Source organism: Fusarium mangiferae (genome assembly GCF_900044065.1).
Source record: "Fusarium mangiferae strain MRC7560 genome assembly, contig: FMAN_scaffold005, whole genome shotgun sequence".
Classification (NCBI taxonomy): domain Eukaryota; kingdom Fungi; phylum Ascomycota; class Sordariomycetes; order Hypocreales; family Nectriaceae; genus Fusarium; species Fusarium mangiferae.
The window spans coordinates 1,324,652-1,344,553 of NW_024573925.1; the positions used below are offsets into that span (position 1 = coordinate 1,324,652).

The 19,902-nt window shown below is 50.2% G+C and overlaps 7 protein-coding genes across 7 annotated transcripts; 4 read left to right on the forward strand and 3 right to left on the reverse strand.

The window, feature by feature from the left end:
* Positions 1 to 967: 967 nt before the first annotated feature.
* FMAN_07386 (uncharacterized protein) lies at positions 968 to 2,890 on the reverse strand (the record flags this gene model as incomplete). The annotated part of the gene is made up of 2 exons (XM_041831001.1): positions 968 to 2,235; positions 2,290 to 2,890. The coding sequence occupies 2 exons, from the start codon at positions 2,888 to 2,890 to the stop codon at positions 968 to 970; spliced, it is 1,869 nt and encodes a 622-aa protein (XP_041681608.1).
* Positions 2,891 to 4,737: 1,847 nt separating this feature from the next.
* Positions 4,738 to 5,319, reverse strand: FMAN_07387 (putative ribosomal protein L30, cytosolic; the record flags this gene model as incomplete). The annotated part of the gene is made up of 3 exons (XM_041831002.1): positions 4,738 to 4,836; positions 5,027 to 5,181; positions 5,241 to 5,319. 3 exons carry the CDS (start codon positions 5,317 to 5,319, stop codon positions 4,738 to 4,740), a joined length of 333 nt encoding a protein of 110 aa, XP_041681609.1.
* Positions 5,320 to 5,606: 287 nt separating this feature from the next.
* On the forward strand, positions 5,607 to 6,486 carry FMAN_07388 (putative 60S ribosomal protein L10, cytosolic; the record flags this gene model as incomplete). The annotated part of the gene is made up of 3 exons (XM_041831003.1): positions 5,607 to 5,651; positions 5,814 to 6,198; positions 6,251 to 6,486. 3 exons carry the CDS (start codon positions 5,607 to 5,609, stop codon positions 6,484 to 6,486), a joined length of 666 nt encoding a protein of 221 aa, XP_041681610.1.
* Positions 6,487 to 8,577: 2,091 nt separating this feature from the next.
* FMAN_07389 (uncharacterized protein) lies at positions 8,578 to 10,281 on the forward strand (the record flags this gene model as incomplete). The annotated part of the gene is made up of 1 exon (XM_041831004.1): positions 8,578 to 10,281. One exon carries the CDS (start codon positions 8,578 to 8,580, stop codon positions 10,279 to 10,281), a length of 1,704 nt encoding a protein of 567 aa, XP_041681611.1.
* A 1,983-nt stretch (positions 10,282 to 12,264) lies between these two features.
* Positions 12,265 to 15,081, forward strand: FMAN_07390 (uncharacterized protein; the record flags this gene model as incomplete). Its single annotated transcript, XM_041831005.1, has 1 exon — positions 12,265 to 15,081. One exon carries the CDS (start codon positions 12,265 to 12,267, stop codon positions 15,079 to 15,081), a length of 2,817 nt encoding a protein of 938 aa, XP_041681612.1.
* A 1,382-nt stretch (positions 15,082 to 16,463) lies between these two features.
* On the forward strand, positions 16,464 to 18,042 carry FMAN_07391 (SPE-3 spermidine synthase; the record flags this gene model as incomplete). Its single annotated transcript, XM_041831006.1, has 4 exons — positions 16,464 to 16,500; positions 16,812 to 16,847; positions 16,903 to 17,436; positions 17,765 to 18,042. The coding sequence occupies 4 exons, from the start codon at positions 16,464 to 16,466 to the stop codon at positions 18,040 to 18,042; spliced, it is 885 nt and encodes a 294-aa protein (XP_041681613.1).
* A 294-nt stretch (positions 18,043 to 18,336) lies between these two features.
* On the reverse strand, positions 18,337 to 19,242 carry FMAN_07392 (putative nitrilase (NIT3); the record flags this gene model as incomplete). The annotated part of the gene is made up of 1 exon (XM_041831007.1): positions 18,337 to 19,242. The coding sequence occupies one exon, from the start codon at positions 19,240 to 19,242 to the stop codon at positions 18,337 to 18,339; it is 906 nt and encodes a 301-aa protein (XP_041681614.1).
* Between the last annotated feature and the right edge of the window lie 660 nt (positions 19,243 to 19,902).

Consider the following 19,902-nt stretch of genomic DNA (forward strand, 5'->3'; position numbering starts at 1 on the left):
TGTTCCTCGTGCCACGGACCACTTGTCCCGTCTTATCACAATAACCCTGACTCCCCTGGGACTGTAGTAGGTATGTATGCTGTGTTGTCCAGTCGTGGTATATGCGCGCGCTTACGAATGACTGCTTTACACATCATGGATGGCTCTTGCTGAAATCGCGCAACTTGTACATGTTTGTACACTTACCTGCTTGTTTAAGTAACATCGTAGGGTTGCCATGGGAAGGACTATTGATTCTATACAGGATGCATGTAGGGTCTGATAGGGAACGTCATCTCACTAAACTTGACAATTCAGCAGCCGGTCAACTTGCGGTTGGTCAGGTTTGGTATGTAGTATTCTATTGCATATGAGGCCAGCGATGGCCAGGAAGATGGGGAAAATATTCGTAACTCAATAACCTTCAGGCTTCGATAATCGGTAAGTTACGGAATCAAATATGACATTCCCATTCGGATTGTGTCGCTGTAGATTCATCCATATCTATAATACCCCTGAAATGCCAGCCCTAGAAAAGACAGAGTGCTATTCCAAGTTATCTAAGATTAATAAAGAGGCCGCTGGATTCGCAAAACCAATATCGTCAACTATATTCATGATTGTAATCTCGCTATACGAGTGCTTTCCGTAAGTCTATATCTAGAAACATCATGCCTCCATTCTCAGTTCGTCGTCAACAGTCATGTGCTCCAATACTAGCTTGGAATTGTCCATCACCTATCCCAAGCACAAACAGGACAATCCTTAAAACACCACCCATTGCTTGCGAGACGGCGTCGATACAGCCAACGATAATCCATGAACCAAACGCCGCTATATCTAATGACGTAAATCGTACATGACCAGTCATCAGTCCCTAATGATGCCCCATGAACATACATATCCAAGCGTCACGTCTCATTAATTCTGTGTCACTCCGTAGCATCTTCTCTCCAGTCTCAGACCCTTCCTACAGCCCTATCCCGCTCTACTCGGGAATCGGGTTGCCAGACGGTACCTGCTGGTCCTCCTTCTTGGCCCCCCAGGTGAATGGCGAGTACCAACTGGCTCGCTTATTCTCCTTGACAGCCTCCTGGTTCTCCTGGACCAGTCGAAGTGGCCTCGGCTTGCCTCCCGCGAACGACGTTGTGTGCCTATCATTGTGGGTTCGGGGTGGTGATTGCGAGGGCGGCGTGGACATGGATAATTCTCCAGACTCTCCGCTCAAGCTGGACGTCTCACTCCGCATCCCAGGAAAGTTGCCGGAGGTGGCCACCGAGGCTCCGCTAGGCACCCGGGCGGCCGCGTTAGGGTTGCCCGAGTTGTTCGGCGGGGAGAAGAAGGTTTGGGAATGCCGTGGAGTCCCAAGTGGTGGAGAGACGGGGCCGTCTGGCCCCCGATACATCTGGCTGACCAGGCTGGCAGCCCCAGTATATTGGTCGCTCTGAGGCCGTGGATTCCGTCTTGTACTGGTTGAACGTGATAACCCGATCGGTATACTAGGTGCCTTGTCAGGGTCGGTGTGGTTTGAGCTGGTGGAGGGCTGCATGACGGAGATTGGCCTAGGCCTCGGTTTGGTAGGCCCGACCGCCATGGATTTGGCTCGCTGGAGGATTGTTGCCCCAGACTGTTGCTTGTCGGCAGGGGCTGGAGGAAGCTCCTTGTTGGTATCTGGGAGGCTTTTCAAATCGCTCGACTGGTCGAGGATGGACTCGAAGTCCTGGTGTTGAAGAAGGCGCTCAATAATCTTGTTAATATATAGTGTGAGCGCCTTGTTCTGCTCCTTCATGGACTTCAGCTCGGCTTCAAGACGGCGGTCACCGTCGGAGACAGATTCACCCTCAGTAGCTTCAGACAACTCATCGGCAAGACTAGAACCAGCCGCCTTGCCCTCGAGTGCAGCCAGGGCATCCTGGTTGGAGTTGCTGCCCATGTAGCTGAAGTCGTTCTGTCCAAAGTCACCCTTGAGTGTACGCTCCTGTAGAAGCAGCTGGTAGCTCTCGTTGTCCTCCATAAGTCGAGCGTTCGCCATGCGAGCCTCCATGAGAAGTCGTTCGACCTCGTGTAGGCGACCGCCACCCTGGTTCTCTGACTCGACCAGCTTAATCTGAGCCTCAGCGAGTTCCAGTCGTAGAGACTCAATGAGCTTATCTTTCTGAAGAATGAGTTTCGAGCTATTCCGCGAATCGCTGCGCTGTATAGAGGATGGAGGTGCGAAGCTGCCGTTTTCGAGCGATGGCGATGAGCCGGCAGAATCTGGATAACCAGTGAGCGGGGAAGATGGCAGAGAGAATGAATATGTGGACATACGTTGTCTCGAGGGGCGACTCTCTTCCGCCGTATTGTTTCGCTGGGCAAGGCTGTCCTTGAGCCGCTGGATCATGGCCTGCATCTCCTCTTCTCGGCTGGCCATTTCTTCCTTCTCTTTAAGAATTGAACTGCGTTCCGCTTCGTAAATGGACTCCATCTCACGCATCTGACGAGTCATCTCCCTCTTCTCGTTACTCAGAGTCTCAATCTGTTCTTCGTATTCGTGCGCCTTCTCCTCCAACTTCGCCGACTCCTTGACCGCCTCATCGAGTTTGGACTGGAGAACCTCGACCTGGCGCTTGTATTGAATGGAAGACTTCTCCTCATTCTCCAGGCGCTTCTGAAGATCTTCAACGGCAGCAGCAGCTTCGGCTCGAGCATCCGATTCAGCAGCACTCAGAGTATCCCTTCTGGCAATAGCAGCACGGGCCGACACAGGCGCAGTTGTTCGTAGCGATCGAGTGCGGGTATGGCCATTGCTGGTAGGAGTAGTAGATCGAGAGTTGGAACGTGAGGGAGAAGGACTTGTTGAAGAATTAGATTCGGTATGAGAAACTCGGCCAACACCACCCGCCGGAGGCTTCTTTGTAGCAGCGGACATATTGTTTTGTTTGGTTGGGCTGTGTTGGGTCGTATGCTTTTAGCGATGTAGCGTAAGAAGAGTTGGCGGTGTCTCAAGGGAGCGAGAGCAACACCAGGTTGTTCGAGGTCGAGTATAGATATTGTACGGCTTAAATTTGCGGTACTGTCTTCTGCTTGCGGCCGATTGTGTTGCACGTTCGCTAGGTGATCTGGAACGTATTCAAAGAAAATAAACCCAACAAGAAGGGTCGAAGCTGAAATAGGAGTGTGTCTCGTCTGTCCAATACAGTAATGGACAGTCAGTCTGCGCCTCAGAAGGGACGTTGCCAGGTACGGGGTAGGGGCCTGCACTTTAGCGTGTGGCGTCGGCGTCCAGAAGGTCGATATTTCTGGGGCATCCAAGCATTTAACTGTTGAAACAGTGGAGGCTACGCCAGGCCAGGAAATACTGTGCTATACTGTATAATTGTATTGATAGCGATGAGTCTCGAGAAACGACTTCAGTTTGGGGTTTGTTGCAGAAACGTGAATGTTGTGCAGATTTTGAGGGATGAAGCTGCAAAACTTGCCAGTCGAGGACAAAGGATTTGACGGGTGTTGGCTGGCCTGATATGCAGGGACTCACACTCTATTGCCCACAGCCCTCCCTCTATTATGGTTTACCCAAGGTATGGAGCATGAGGAAGGTTTCGAGGTACACATGTACATATAGCCATTAATTAATCTTAATTATTTACTCATACTGTAGCAGCCAATCTATATCCGTAACACTGCTGGCGCGGTAGCGTCGTAAGAGGTAATGTGTGGCTGTTCAATGTTATTCTGTCGTGTCAATGAGTGGAACAGCTCCTTATATGGGCCCTTTTATGAATGAATGCCACGGATCTTCCCCAGAAGGAATTGGGGGACATTTGCTTTGTGCCTGGAGGTTTTCCCGCAAACAACAGGGCCATACTTGATCCATGCGTACTGCGCATGGCCTCTGGTAACGTGCCTCTAATGATGCGCCTGGAAATTAGGAAGAATTGTACTGGGAGATTGGCAATTGAGTTTTTGGATAAATTACCAGTCAATGTATCACTTGAGTGGCTCAGGAATGAGCAACAGGAAGCAACAGATAGAAGCCGCGTCAGAGCATATGTTCCAAAATTGATCATGTTATATGTATGCCACGTAGTGGTTGACTCACAGCCAGCTAACCCGAGCTTTCGAATCCTGATCGCAACACAAAGCTAGTGTGGTCACTGCAGGTCCAAGGCCTGAACCTTGTGAGCTACAATTAACTGAGTGGCTCCTGAAGTTGGTAAAGTCATGCGTTCCCAGCAACTTGTTGCTCCCCAACAACCCGTGCATTCCTACCATCGAAGGTTTAACGCATCTAGAGCAGGGATGACACAAAGCTTACATGTTGACTTAAGAACTAGGAAACCTTGTTCAGGTAATGATAATGAGCAACGAGAGTAGATATATATATATATGTACAGGCGAAGGGGAGTGCTTCCGTATTGAGTCCTTGGCAACGGGGTGACAGACTTCGTACATTGATGCCCTTTTTTCGCAACACTGAGCGCGGCATTAACAAATCCAATTACATGACAACTCATGTTACAATCACAGGAGCAAGACAAAATTTGGCGGGGAACAATGTTCATGAGCTTTATTTTTTATTGGCTTGAACTGGTAATCAACACCAAGTCCAACGAAGCCCAAGACACATAGGTCAAGGGGAGAACTGCCTGCTTTCTTGCATCGCATGTTCTCAATACGAGTTTTCGCTTTTTCATTACTCAGATTGGTATATCCTCAAATGCCCTGGACCCATTTTACCCCAAACGCCATAAAATACATTCTCTATCAGCCAGACATTTAAGCCTGCTGGTCGCTGAGGATGTCGGAGTCACCAGCGTCGAGGATGGCCATGGTGGAGCAACGGAAGAGCTTACCGCAGGCGGTACCGAGCTCAATCTGTAGATGGACGTGTAAGCCTATGAACCCTCCAAAGTCCGATGACTTCTTCTCTGGGTAGGCCACAAGAACTCAAGTTCCTGGGGCCAAGAAATGTTGTCAAGCGAGCCAACATTTCCGAGAAGGATCATGTTGCAGTTTCCCGCAACATGACGGTATTTGTAGAGAGACCTAGCGATTTGGGACTTACGTTGTTGCCAGAGAAGTGGTGGATGGGGGCCTTGGACAGCATGCTGTAGTACTCAAGCTCAGACTTGCGGAGAGGAGGAGTGTTGCCAGCAATAATGATGAGCTTGGCCTTGCCGGATCGGAGGCTCTTGAGGGTAGACTTGTAGCCAAGAGTGACTGCAAAATTGGTCAGTCCAAAGTTCGTTTTTGATCGCATCTCGGGACTCTGCGCATACCCTTTCCGGACTTCATAACAAGCGCCAACTTGGAGTTGATGCTGTTGGCATCCTTCTTGCTCTTCTTCTGGGGGGCCATTGTGACTGTTGGGCGACGGGTTGGCGGTGACTTGACGTTCGTTGATGGAAGCTGAATGTGTGAAGAAAAAGTTGCATGGGTTTTTGAAAGGCAGGTGCGTGGAGTGCGCTAAGCCCGATACGTTCCTGCCGTTCAGAGCCCTAAGCCGACATTTACCCGCTGACCTCATTCGCTGACAAATTAGCAGACATTGCGAGAAAGGCTGTTTGGGACATTCTTTGTGTGCAGCTCTGCTCTCTCCTACACCAACACCATCAACCCGGATATCCATCAAAACCTCCGACAAAATGGCGCGCCGTCCTGCTCGTTGCTACCGGTACTGCAAGAACAAGGTGCGTTTTTCTTCATTAGAATCATCTACAGAAATATTGTGATTTTGACCTCGCTGGTTCATTTCCGTCACGAAATATCCAGCGCCGTGCTTCTGCGGGGTGGTCTCTCTGATTATGAATCACCAACTTTTCAAGATCATATCATACTGACTCCTCCTCCAGCCGTACCCCAAGTCTCGGTTCAACCGTGGTGTCCCCGACCCCAAGATCCGAATCTTCGATCTTGGCCGAAAGCGCGCCAATGTTGACGACTTCCCTCTCTGCATTCACCTCGTTTCCAACGAGTATGAGCAGCTGAGCTCCGAGGCCCTCGAGGCCGCCCGTATTTGCGCCAACAAGTACCTCGTCAAGAACACCGGTAAGGAGGGTTTCCACCTCCGAGTCCGCGCCCACCCCTTCCACGTCGTCCGTATCAACAAGATGTTGTCTTGTGCCGGTGCCGATAGACTGCAGACCGGTATGCGTGGTGCCTGGGGTAAGCCCAACGGCACTGTCGCCCGTGTCAACATTGGCCAGATTCTCATGAGCGTCCGCACTCGTGATGCCAGTATGTGTAATCCGGTTTGCCACTCTGAACTATCTTACTAATCAACCACCAGACCGTGCCATCGCTCTCGAGGCTCTCCGACGATCCCAGTACAAGTTCCCTGGCCGACAAAAGATCATTGTCTCCAAGAACTGGGGCTTCACCCCTCTCCGACGTGAGGAGTACCTCGACAAGAAGGCTGCTGGCCGCGTCAAGGTTGACGGTGCTTACGTCCAGTTCCTTTCCAACCACGGTTCTCTGGAGCGCAACATCCGCCGCTTCCCTGATGCTTTCAAGTCTGAGGCTTAAAGAAATGATGGACAGGATGGAATCTGGGTTTTCTGGCGTCAAAATGGCTTGTCAAATAAGGACCTCTCGATACTCTACTAGTTGAAAGGTGCCGGTTAGGCAAATTTAAATCTTGCATTCAGAAATGTGTTCCCTCATCGTGCACCTCATCATTGATGATATCATTTAAAGAATTTCTGACTTTGACTAGGTAGTGTGATAGGTCTTATCTCAGCACGGGATATGATTTTCTAAGATCCGTAACACTGTGAAATGTGCCTCTCGATCTCTAAGTCATGCACTTCTTGGCTTACCGCAGTCAGACAGTTGCTTATCGATCAGCTCAAGCCTGGCATTCCTCTCACGTTTTGGCTTGGTGACTGGCGGGTTGTGTTGTTGGCATCCCCACTCGTACCTCTCTACCGACTATGGTGGTGTACTCCCGCTTACCTTTGGGGGAATCTTGATGCAGGAGGAATACTACCATTTCTTGTTGCTTATTATATCTCATTCCAAGGTACTTGGGATTGTGCATATCGAAGACTGTACTTCAAGAGTGTTGGCAGAGACATTCATCAATGTCTTGTTGGGGCAGTCTCGCAATATGGCTACGCTTGGATTCGGACCACATGACTTCACTTGGCTGATTTGTGACGCCATGAAGGTCACAGGTAGCGCACGCCTTTTTTCCTCAGTCTGACAGAAGACACCAGGGGTTATCGTTGGACGAGAGGGAGCCCCGTTGGTTAGGCCGAAGAAACATGAATCGTAAGGTTGTATGAGGTGAGGATCCCTTTGCTCATCGCTCGGGGACTTTTATGTTCTTTCTTTGTGAAAATTACTTGGTACCTTGGCTGGTTCAGTTTTAGCGAGAGACTTGATAGTCGGTGTCTATCGTGTGGCGCTGTTCCTTTAGGTCGGTTTTAGTAGCATCCATTAGCACAGTCAGATGCAGTATGAGATGAGAAGTGGCTGGCTAAAGCTGGCACTGGACAAATGGAATGTGAGGGCCTGGGGGATCATGAAGGCACCTCACCTGCGGCTGTGTCACCTTGGGCGGGACAGCGGGCAGACTAGATCATAGGTACCTCAGATCTGTCTTTGATGGGCAGCAACTTATCACCCTGCATCTGATCTTGGCTGTGGATATCTGCCGGGCCCTTTTTCCTTCTCGAAGAATGTAACAATCGTTTATTAACCGTACGACTTCTTATTAGGCATTTCAACTTACGGCTGCGGTTGAAATATCGGTCAGCACGGCATGAAGTGATAAGCAGGCCCGAAATGCCATCATGGATGTTTGTTCGGGCTTCGTTAACAAGATTGCTACGCCTGTCCACGTCAGAAGAGCCAGAGCTAGAATCAGGGTTGTATGTCTTAATGCGGTCTTGGGTTTGTCTTATCCATCCGCGTCTCGCGACTCATGCGGGTGGACTCTGTTGAGTGGGAACGCATAGTTTTAAGACGTCTCAACTCTTAACATATCGATACCCAGCATTATGCAGTGGTACTTTCTACCCGTCTTTCCGGATACTGTACATGTTTGTTTCTCTCTGTTTAAAAGGCAGCTGAGCTTCACTGGCTACGGCGGATGGATGGACAAGTGAACACGCGAGCGTCTTCCCCCCCACCCGCCGATCAACCCCCGACTACAGCGTCTAGATGACGCCCATGAGCGTAGCATCCCTCTAAGGTACGGATACTGGCCTAGCTTCCTTTGGTGCAGTTCGCTTTGCGCTGAGGTGCTTGACTGGCCCCTCCAAAGGTTCCATCTGCAATCCTCCCGCCTCTCTTTTCCCTATCTCTTAGTGATACTACAAACCCTTTCTCCCCCCAACATTCTTGTTTTTTGAATCTTCTTGTCTTTTACTTCATACCTTCATCTTTTTCACTGCTTGGACTGCTCGAGGCCGTCAACCGCGAGTATCCAAATCCATATACTACTTGCTTTGTTCCACTTTACCGCATATCACCTCCGCCAGCCCCCCGACACAGGCGGATACAGTTATCTAGGGGGTCCACTTCCATCATCAACGCATCTTATCTTGTCCGCCATTTCCTTATCGGCGCCAACATTGTCGCTTCACGACAGTTACAACGAGCGTAACAATCATGGCTTTCCATCAGCCGACTCGACAGTCGGTCCAGCGCGTCGTACGGGCTCCTGTTGACGAACAAGAGATCCCCCGGAGAGAGGTGCCAATTACCCAAGAACGTGAACCAGAACAGTCGCAGACATGGGTGCTCTTCGCGCCCACTGACGTGACAACAACATCATATCTCACCGAAACGGATCACTCGTTGAAAACTCCTGGGAGATCACGAGTGGGAGATCTGGGCAGCTTGATCTCGGCTGCGAAATCGGAGGCTGAGTCACGCCAATATGCCTCAGCATCTGGTCTTGATGAAGAGGATGATGCCGAACTAGATAGTCTAGATGGCCACTTGCCTGGCTTTCGCTCAATATCTGCAGTGCAGCATCAGCCGCAAGACGAACAGCAGGGATCTGGGCCAGTGTTTCCCGGCCACGATGGTCTGGGATCCTTCCACCTTGACCAGCCCACCTTGGGGGCCGAAGCGCAAGATCACATCTACCAATTCGAACGATTCAATCCCAGACGGCAGTATCAGCGAAGAGAGAGTTTTGATCTGCGGCAACTCGATGTAGAGCACGACCAGGTTCATGAGGCAGAGAAGCGCCAAAGAATCGAAGCTTGGCGACTGGAACACAGTCGAGTATTGCTAGGTGAGATTCAGCGCGAGACAAGGAGGAGACGATTTTCGCAGGCATCTATTCAGAAACGTCCGTCCTCCAATGTGCCTTCTGTACCGTCGGCCCTTGCGTATGATGGAGAATCAGACAACATGACGTGGCACGATGAGGATGCTATTGGAACATCATCAGATTCAGAGGGGTTCTTTTCTAAAGTCACCAGACGATTCTTGCGAGATGTAGTGGGAATGGACGAACGATCGATTTCAGTGTTCTTAGGAGAAACGGTACTTGAAGATGATGAAGATCTATCGTCAACACCCCGCGCCTCCCAAACCTTGGGGTGGGAGTCGCAACACTTTGCCTCTAGAGAGGAGTGGCAGTTGGACATGCTGGAGAGGATGTCAAAGGAGCTTGGTTCCCTTGTCAGCCATATTTCGCACCATCCTGGTGCATTCTCAACCTATACTCGAGTCCAGCAGATGCCTCTCCCTTACGCTGGCCTTCCAATCATCCCAGAGTCAAACTCGTCTCATTCCGCCACAGACAACATTCGACCAACAGAACCCGAACACACGTCATTCCCACAGTTCAAACCAACAATCCAGACATCATCACAACCCATCAACATTCATGGCAGATCTGAACCATCGGCCGAAGCAACACAAACATCACGACAAGACACTCTTATGAGCAACACTTTCACTCAGGAAGAATGGGAGAAAGATCTTGATATGAAACTGGTGTTCAGATATCTACGCTCTCGTTTCATGCCACGAAGCAGCAATCCGGCTCCATCAACACCAGCTCACCTGGCTACGTCGAATAGTCAAGACACAGCCGCAAAACTGGCACGTGTCCGTCAACACCACCCGCTGGTTTCACGCATGCGACCTCCCGCCGAACGCCGAACTTTCAAAGCTACAACGCCCGGAAGTCCAGTGGCAATTCGGCATCCGAGTAGCTGCGCGAGTCAGAGTACCAGACGATCCGCTCGCCGTAGTAGTGTCTCATCTCGACATTACTGGGACATAGGTGGATCTCTGGGTACAGGCTCTGTAATCGCGTCCAACGGTCCGATGGGTAGCTGGGGCGAAGTGTGACGATAACTATGCTGTATGTGAAGATGAAAGTGTGACAGATGTTGACGCATGAGCTACGAAGGGCGCATTATAACGGTTGCATCAGGAGTATAATGAGCATTTGCCCAGTTACAGGCTAACTACATGATGTAAGTTTTAAACGAAGGAAATCACCACTATTGAAAATTATTCAAAGATGATGGTTGGAGTTTTTCTGGGACATGATAGAGTTTTATTTTATGATTTTACGGACTTGTCCTTAGGCAGGTCCCCAATACCTACTCACTTCAAATAAAAAAACTATTCCTTCATTCTTTTACAGACCAACTGCCTTCCATCGTCCTGATGCTGATTCACTGTGAATTTATTTTCTTTGTCATTAAATGTTCTGGTGTGTTGCACAGCCAGCCATTTATCGAGGCGAGGGGCCCAGTTATCGCCTCACTGAGCGAGTCGAGATCAGAACGCAATGGGACATGACAATCACGTCAATCTTGAAAAGAAAGCAACATCAGGAGAGGCTGAGAGCCAATTGAATTTTCAGCCTCGTGTGAAACTTGCCTCAATGAGGCATCTTTAATTCTTTGCACGGGGTGTATTATTTTTTGTGAAAACAGCTCCAACCTGTACCTAAGTCCAGAGGGGTTCTTTGCATGTGGTGTAAGTCCTGAACTGCGTATCATTCACACGCAGTAACGGGCCTAAGATGGTTCTTCAATCAAAAGTTCTGACAATTATGACTCCTTTTCTTTAAGATATACTATATTTTGACTACTGAGTTTTTCCTTTCTAGAGCACATTGTCCAACCGTTCATTTGACTCAACTTAGACCAACGGGGAGAAGAGGGAGGCGCCGTTCGCTCCCGTAGCAAGGCGGGACTCGTCAAGTGAGGAAACACCCTATTGGCTAGAAAACCCTCATCTCGAAGCGCTTCCTTGTGCTTTTGTCACTTTTAGTGAGCGTGCACTGGCGGGAGCACTTAATTAGGCGGGGTCAAAAGAGAGGCAGCTCTGAAAGTGACTTGGCGAGGAGCGCGCTCTGAGACAAGTGGTGCCGCTTTAACAAGTTTCGTGTCTCCCTTGCATTTTAGCCAAGAGGACGTTAAGAGGCAGATGTGAAGCTTCGTGTTCTTCAACGGTTATCGTTATTAAAACCTAAAAGAATATCTTGCCGGTCAAGCTGAATTAATTCCCTTACTACGAAGCTTGAACTTATTATTTTGGCTGATAATTAGAGCGATTGAGTTGTGTTGGATGTATTGTATTTCTGGTCTATTTTCCGCTGTAAAGGCAGCTATGATTACTTACCGTTTATGGCAATAGCGCATCAACAGGATTCGCGCGTGTCCACCGTCGAGGCGTGTCTTGCTGTGGGGGAATAGGTATGATTCCCTATCCCCGTCCCCAGGCTCTTGTCCTATCTCATCTCGTGAACCACTCGAAAAGCAGTCGCCTTGTTCGCCCTGTTCCCTCCTCCATAGGCAGGCAGACATTTCGAGTCCCCTCCATCTTGTGCCTCGTGCTCTTGCGACTTTGCTTCTCGCCCACTCCCCCCGTTCGCCTGCGATTTCTCATCGTCTCCTGAGCTTCCATCGTATAAATTGCGCTGTTCCCTCATCTGCGCTCGTGTGCTTTCCCTCCTGTGTTCGCGCTTTGGTCAGTCTCATCCATGCCTTGGGATTCTGTTCCATTTCCTCGCTCGGGTTTTATAGATTGCGCCTGGATATTTTTCAACCTCGACGACCTGGACAGCTCTTCTAATTGATCTTATAGTGCGATGAACTGAAATTAGGCGGCCGATTTGCCTGCGACCCTGTCCAGTTGGGCCTGGTTGCGGCCCTTGACACATCATCAAGGCTGTCAGCGACCAATTGCCATACCATATATCTCTCTCTTATATAGTGTTTCCTCCCAACCTTGGACCTCAATCATCGAAGGCTCCGGAGTCTATCTACACATTCGCTTTCGATCCCAACCCCGCGACATGAGCGCGTGTAGCTTCCAATGGCAACGACTCCGTTGGACCCGTCTCACTTCGCCCCAAATGCTTTCGATATATACACAGATGCTGTCGCGATAAGGGCGCCGACTCCCAGCTTGCCAGGAGGAGCTTGCGGTTTCGTGGACCTAAATCCTGGTGCCAATGGAGCCCGATGTGGATGCCGGAGGTTCTGGAGTCGTTGCCCAACTGGCAATCTTGTACCGGACCAATCCCAATGGTGTATGTGCAATCACCACGCCTGCTATCATGAGGAGGGATCTCGTGATGTTCAGCAGCCCGAGGTTGGTATACCAGGCCAGGAGAACGAAAGACCCAGGACCGGAAGAGAACCGTTAAGCCCCGTAGTGGACATTGCCGTCAAGACGCCCCCTGTGATACCCGGAATGGATTTCTCGAGTTTTAATGCAGGAGCCTTTTCTTTCATCCAAAGGACACCAGACCAGAGATTGCCGGACCAGAGAATATCCGCGGATACCGCCCCATTTTCACGGATTCCTGCCAGCCAAAACCTCGGTGCTTCTGCCTCAATCCCGGATACCTTAAGCTGGGGTTGCCTTCTTCAGTCTCAGTCTTGCCCTTCTGCTATCCCACCGATACCGGCCCAGTGTTTGATTGCCTCTCAGACCGCATCGACAACCTCATCCGCCCAAGCCAAATATCTCCGGCCGTTCGCAGGAAAGGGACTCCACACACTCAATGGGCTTACAGCAGAGAAACCTCCGTCTCCGACTCAGGCCAATACCCAGGATGTTCCTCCAACTTCTGTGCCTCAGAACCAGGCGCCACCAGCTGACTCTTTTACGTGGACTTCCCAGGACTACAAACCACCTGACACTCCCCGCGCAACCACACCAACCCAGTCCGAACCCCGAGCTACAGCTTTCAGTGCCGCTGTTTCGCGTCGCGCTTTCAAGAATCTATCTGATATTGTCAGCGGCCACGACCAGCGTTTAGATCGGCTGGAGACGGTCTCATTCACAGTAGCGGGACACGAGGAATGCCACGAAAAGCATGATCACGCCGACATTCGCATGACTGATTTAGAAAGTCGCGTTGAGGAAGTGGAAAAACTTGTCAATGATAACAAGAGCGTTCTCAACGACAGCAATAGCGTCACGTCTCGTCGTGGCGATGATGCAAGTGTGATATCGGTATCGACCAGCACTACGAGTCGGCCAACTCACTCACAGGAGCTTTGGAGTCAGGTCCAATCTCTACAAGCACAGGTGGTGCAATTACAGTCGCTGATGCCATCCCCAAATCATCCATTTGAGATCGAAGTAGTCTTTCTGCCTTTTCCCCTCAAAAAGGTGTGGCAGGAGGCACAGCAGTTCAAGAACGAGCCACAAATCTCCAATGATGACTGGACGCAATTACCCATGACGCACAGCACTGCAACTCTCCGGTCTGAGATGTCGCTCTACCCTGACTGGATGGTCTCGGATCAAGATACGAAATGGCTTCTGCCTAAAGCTTGCGCAGACAAAGGCGTTATTGATCGACGATTGCGCAGCCGTGGTCTAATCAAGACGATATCTGTCAAGGGCTCAGACGCCCGTAGCGTTACCATGGCTATGAATGCAGCCTTTGGTCACCTCTTTCGCGAGATGAACATTTTCTCTCGTCCACAAACGACAGATCCTCGCTCATCATCCTTTTTGGGACTTCAATCCACTTGGGTCCCCCTTCGCAAAATCCATAAGGACTCACGATTACGCTTCCTCAGTCCCGCTGAGATGATGACTCCAGCTGTGTGGGATGTTCAGTTCCTGAGCCAAGTCATGATGAGAGCTTCTGAGCCTAGGTTGTTCGTAACTCATCCTGATGCCTACCTTCAGGACTTTCAAGCCTATGAAATGGGCTGGACGTGGCAGATGCTCAGGGAAATGAGCCCGGTCGCTCCTGATCCATCAGCCTCACTAGATGAAGGCAAACCCTATGAAGAGTGCTGGTCTTGGGTTGAGCAGCTCGATGAGCCACCAAGTGCAAGCAACTCCATGAGCGTACGACCTGACAAGGCACCCACCTCATCATCACCATCACAGACCTTTTATCCAGCTTTGCAGTCAATTAAATCTGCAAGTCCGTCAGTGACACGTGCTCAGTCGCCTTTGCTCAGCAGACGGGGCTCTCGCCCACCTCACATTAGAACTTCTTCAATGCCCATGTCTGCCCCCATACAAGCCTCGCCTGCTCTCAGCAGACGCCGCGTTGCGTCATATGGACAGAGCCGTCGCTCGTCCCCAGCTCTGCATGCCAACTCCCAGGCGGCAATCATGAAGCGTCGCCGCACAAGATCACCCAGCCATCGTTTTACACCGAGATGGACTGCTTCACCAAGTCCAATGCCTCTTGGAATTCATGATCGCCAACCAGCGCGTGGCACTACTCCCTTTGCCTATGCCACGCCGTACAGCAACGCTCCTCTCCAGGAACGACCTATTCGCGCTGGAAGTGCTGCTCCTGTTCCCGCCCAGGATGACTTCGACGATGACTCTGACTTTAACATCGAGATTTATGAGAGCGGGTCCGAAGACATGGAAGACGCTGAAAGTGTGAACGACATGGAGATCGTCACACATAACCAAGCTCTCGTAGAGCAAGGTTCGCAGGGCTGGCAGCTTCCAGAAGATGAGCCGTGGCCTGGGATCGAGGACCAACGCGAGGCTTCAGACGGCGAAAACGTTGATCCTCACCAGACTGATCCTGACAGCAATGTCAGCAGCCAGCCTTCTGAGTATCCCAGTACACAAAATGCGTGGCCAGATAACAACGCGGCCGAGTTTCACATTCACGAAGATGACGATAACAGATCATGAGGTTTTCGAAGTACGTTATATATGATTGCTGCCAAACAACAGGAAGGTAGCCCCATTTCCAACTCTCTGTACACATGTCCATCTCCACCAGTGGTTGGCATTTTCATTATTCTATGTGTTTATAATTATATGCTTGGCGTTTCGTAGAAAGTTTCTGGTTTATGTGGCGTTCCTGCAATCAAGGTTTGGGGTGAATGGCGCTTAGGGGGTTAACAAGGGCGTATGATTCTATGGGCTGAATGAGTCAATGTCATTCAGATGAAGTTGGGTGTCCTCTGATTCTGGATGTTGGAAGATTGTGCCTTGATAGCGGGAAAAGTTTGTAGATCTGGGAAGGATCTTTTGTACCACGATACCAGCTCACATCCTCCTCTTTTTCTGAGCTTGTTGGAAGATATACCAAGCAAGCAATGTATATTGTCCTATTTGAACCCATGGCCCTTATACTCTGCCTTGTGATGAGAGACGAGACAGGGAAATGATTTCGAGAGATAAATCCACTCAGTTACCAACTGCTCTCCGAGGTATATTTCAAGTCACCAATGTGAAGCGTCTCATAGCTATATATTCCCATTTGGACTGCCCATAGGCCGTTTGGCTCAGAACTGAGACCTCCGGGGCCCACTTCGAATATGGGCCATGCTGGGGTGAAAGCTCAAGTTACCAGAAGAGGAAATAATTAGAGAGGTTGAATCAGCTTTGCTTTTGACATTCAACTCTCTCTATCCTTCCAAGCATCGTTCCACCACCCACCCCACGTTGTGCTTTGCATTGTTTGGCCTCTTGTCTTGTCCCACCGACGTACCTGTTAGCGCGGTTAAGCCGAAAATGGCAGCAATTGGGCAGAATAATGAGTTACAAGATTTACCGTTAGTTAGCGTTGACCAAGTACAAGAACAGTACAACATGGGTTAAACGGCCAATGCGCTGTATCATGACTCTATTTCACCGTTTACAGTCAGACGAAGCTGTCTAGGGTACCCAGTAATGCCTCAGCAACCTTGAAAGTCACCGCCTAATAATCATCTGGGGCCCCAATCGATCGATGCCCAAAAAACGACAGTGCCATCACCAGGTTCTGGTTCTGTCTCTGTGTGGGCGGCGTCAAATTTTTTACCCGCTAAAGCCATCCAATGGCTGTGTCTCCACTAATACTTACGACCGGGAGCTCTTACATTCGCAGGCGCGGACGCGGGTACCTGTACAACCATGTACACCAGTTGCTCCAGAAGCAGGAATGGATGCACCTTTTTAAAAAGTCAAGACTCCCGCCTTTTTCTTCACCTCCACGAAACATCACCACTTCCTCCTTCGGCTCGTCGCTTGCATCCACATCACGTCGAACCTTTTCTTGTTCTTCTTTCTACTCTTCCAACAACAAAATGTCTTCTGAGGAGATCACCCACCCTACCATCAAGGGTATGTTCTTCTTGCTGTTCATGTTATCTTTTTTTACTGCCCCGCGTTATCCTGCCCCTCTCTCATGATACATCATCATGCACATGTCTGGTCACTCAATTCCTGGCGGTTTCTCTCAAGATTGAAGCCTATGACTTGATAATTGATTCTTATAAGATTTCGGGCTCAAATTCTTGAGCTTATCGCTACACAATGGCGATAGTCTCAGCTCTTCAATCCACGCTTCCCCTCCATACACCAAGATCTTCGCATGCACTCCAATTACCTCAGAGTTTTCATTTCTTGTCGGCAAAAGCTAATAGTCTCTTCAGATGGCTGGTTCCGAGAGATCTCGGACATGTGGCCCGGTAGGCACATACAATCCATTCAGAAACGGCTTTCAATTCTTACCCTACCCAATAGGCCATGCCATGACCCTCCGCGTCGAGAAGGTCCTCGTCCACGAGAAGAGCAAGTACCAGGATGTCCTCATCTTCAAGTCCACCGACTTCGGCAACGTCCTGGTCCTCGACAACGTTATTCAGTGCACCGAGCGTGACGAGTTCTCCTACCAGGAGATGATCGCGCACCTCGCCCTCAACTCCCACCCCAACCCCAAGAAGGTTCTTGTCATTGGCGGTGGTGACGGCGGTGTTCTCCGCGAGATCGTCAAGCACGATTGCGTTGAGGAGGCAACCCTCTGCGACATCGACGAGGCTGTTGTCCGCCTCTCCAAGGAGCACCTCCCTTCCATGGCCTGCGGCTTCGACCACCCCAAGTCCAAGACCCACATTGGCGATGGCTTCAAGTTCCTCAACGACTACAAGAACGAGTTCGACGTCATCATCACTGACTCATCCGATCCCGATGGTCCCGCCGAGGCTCTCTTCCAGAAGAGCTACTTCCAGCTCCTCCACGACGCTCTCCGTGAGGGCGGTGTCATTACTACTCAAGGTTGTATGTTCCCTATTTTCTTGAGGAGAGTAACTGGCGTCCCTAGGAACGGCAGAATCGGGGAACCCTCCCGGATCAAAGTTGATCGCTGTGGCTGGGATCTCCCTCGATGGGTACATTTTGGTGCCGCTTCCCTCCTAGGGGCTCCCAGAAGCTAGTGCTGCTTTCCCAGCTCTGCTTCCGGTAGTCCCGCGATAGCATGCATTTCGTTTGTTGGTTAACGTGTGCCGCGTTCGTCCGTTCAGTTCTGCTGTTCCTGATCCGCCATGTTATTGTAGTATTGCATAGTAGTTTCTCCTGGGACTACACTAACTCGTTAACTTGCTTACAGCCGAGAGCCCCTGGCTTCACCTCCCCCTCATCACCCGCCTCAAGAAGGATTGCCAGGCTATCTTCCCCGTCGCCGAGTATGCCTACACCACCATCCCTACCTACCCCTCCGGTCAGATTGGCTTCATGGTCTGCTCCAAGGACCCCAAGGCCGATGTGAAGACACCTCTCCGATCCTGGACCAAGGAGGAGGAGGACGCCAAGTGCCGATACTACTCTGCTGAGATCCACAAGGCCAGCTTCGTCCTTCCCAAGTTCGCCCAGAAGGCTCTTGAGTAAAGCTATTTACCATGTCGAGGATCTTTGGGTAGGATGACTGGTCTTTTATGAGTTTACGTAGGATAGGGATCAACGGAGATATAAAAAAGATGACCAAGGTGGTCACGAATAGATTAACACGGACGCAAAGGTATATATGTGTTCAAAAAGGAAAAGACTCTGGCGTTTTACTGCAAGTGGAGTCATGAAATAAAGGATTTTGATCCCTCGCTCAATATATCCTCCGCCATTGTCCCGTGATGCATTTCAATCTTGGCTTTCATATACCGCTCAAAGGGGTAGCAGTCTCAAGACTCAAGGCTCCTCAAACTGAATCTTGCCCTCGCTCACATCAGGGTATACATCAAACCTTCGTTGAGTGTTCAATGGAATGTTCTTTCTCGCTTCTGTAATCTTGTCAGGGTCGAGTTCCCAATCGACAGTGGTCTCCTTCTCATCTGCTTCAACCTGAACCTGCGCCATTGGGTCGGCAACAAGACTGTGGCCGTAAGCAGGGTAGCCCGTCTCAGCGCGTGCGGGACTACAGAGAGCTACATAGAGCTGATTATCGGCAGCTCGAGCTCTACCGAGCAGTTGCCAGTGAAGAGGGCCGGTTGTGGTGTTGAAAGCACCAGGATAGATAAGGGCAAAGGCACCCCTTCGAGCTGCAATGGTGGCTAGTTCAGGGAAGCGAACGTCGTAGCAGATAGCAACAGCAATCTTGCCGTACTCGGGAAGATCAACAAGTGTTACCTTGTTACCGGGGCTGAGAATATCTGACTCGCGGAATGTGATCTTGCCAGGGATGTCAATATCAAAAAGATGCACCTTGCGATGTGTACCTAACAAGGCACCGTCGGGTCCAAAGATGAGAGTTGTGTTGTAGTACTTCTTCGTATCCGGGCTGTACTCTGGAATTGATCCACCAACGAGGTAGACTTTGTTATCGGCGGCCATTGCAGAGAGGGCGTGATAAGAGGGCGCAGCATCGTTAGATGGCGGACTAGGCTGTAGAGTCTCTGCGTATTGAGGGAAGTGATCTGTCCCATAAGGCGAGTTGAAGCATTCTGGCAGAACAACAATCTTTGCACCCGAAGAAGCTGCTCGGGCGACCTGTGAGGCTGCACTATCGAGGTTTGTCTTCTTGTCAGAGCCAGAAGCGAGTTGGATAAGAGACAGCTTAACACGCTGCTTAAGAACTGGTTCAGTGATGGACGACATCTTGCGGGTGATGGAGGGGCTGCTTCGTTGGAATAGTGAGAACGGTGATGCTGAGGTCGTCAAGGATCGAGATGTTAGTGCGAGTCGGCCGAGGACAGTTCGCATCGTTTATGAGCAAAATCAGCAAGTTACCAAGATGGCGAAAGATATGGAAAGATTGATGAGGGTTGGTGCCGGCATCGGGGTACGAGTGATGTGATCCAATGGAAGTGGGGGTGGGGTTCATTACGAAATAGTACAGAGCTCTCGGTATGACGCGGGGCAAGAGGAGGAGATGCTATTCGTCAAAAGTTGTATTCATGATCGAGTTGACCATAAGACAACCATTGAATAGTCTACTGTTGCCACGATAATTTGAGAGACTATTTAGGGGAACCGCAGTGTTACTCAAGATGAGGAGATACCCATGAGCTACACAGAACTTCATACGAATTACTCAACAGTCGACGACCCTGGCAAATCGGTTCTATCTCAGGCGCTCTAGGCTTGATGTCGAGTATACGAGTTTTAAAAAAACAGATCGGCACAGCTGCAAATGTCATATTTCGAGCAAAGTTCATTTCTTAAGGAGTGAGATTAGCTGCCAATTGTTGCTCCTGTAGCAGCACAGCTTCATCCTCCAAACCAAAGATCAGAGTAAATCAAGTCAAGCCTCAAAAC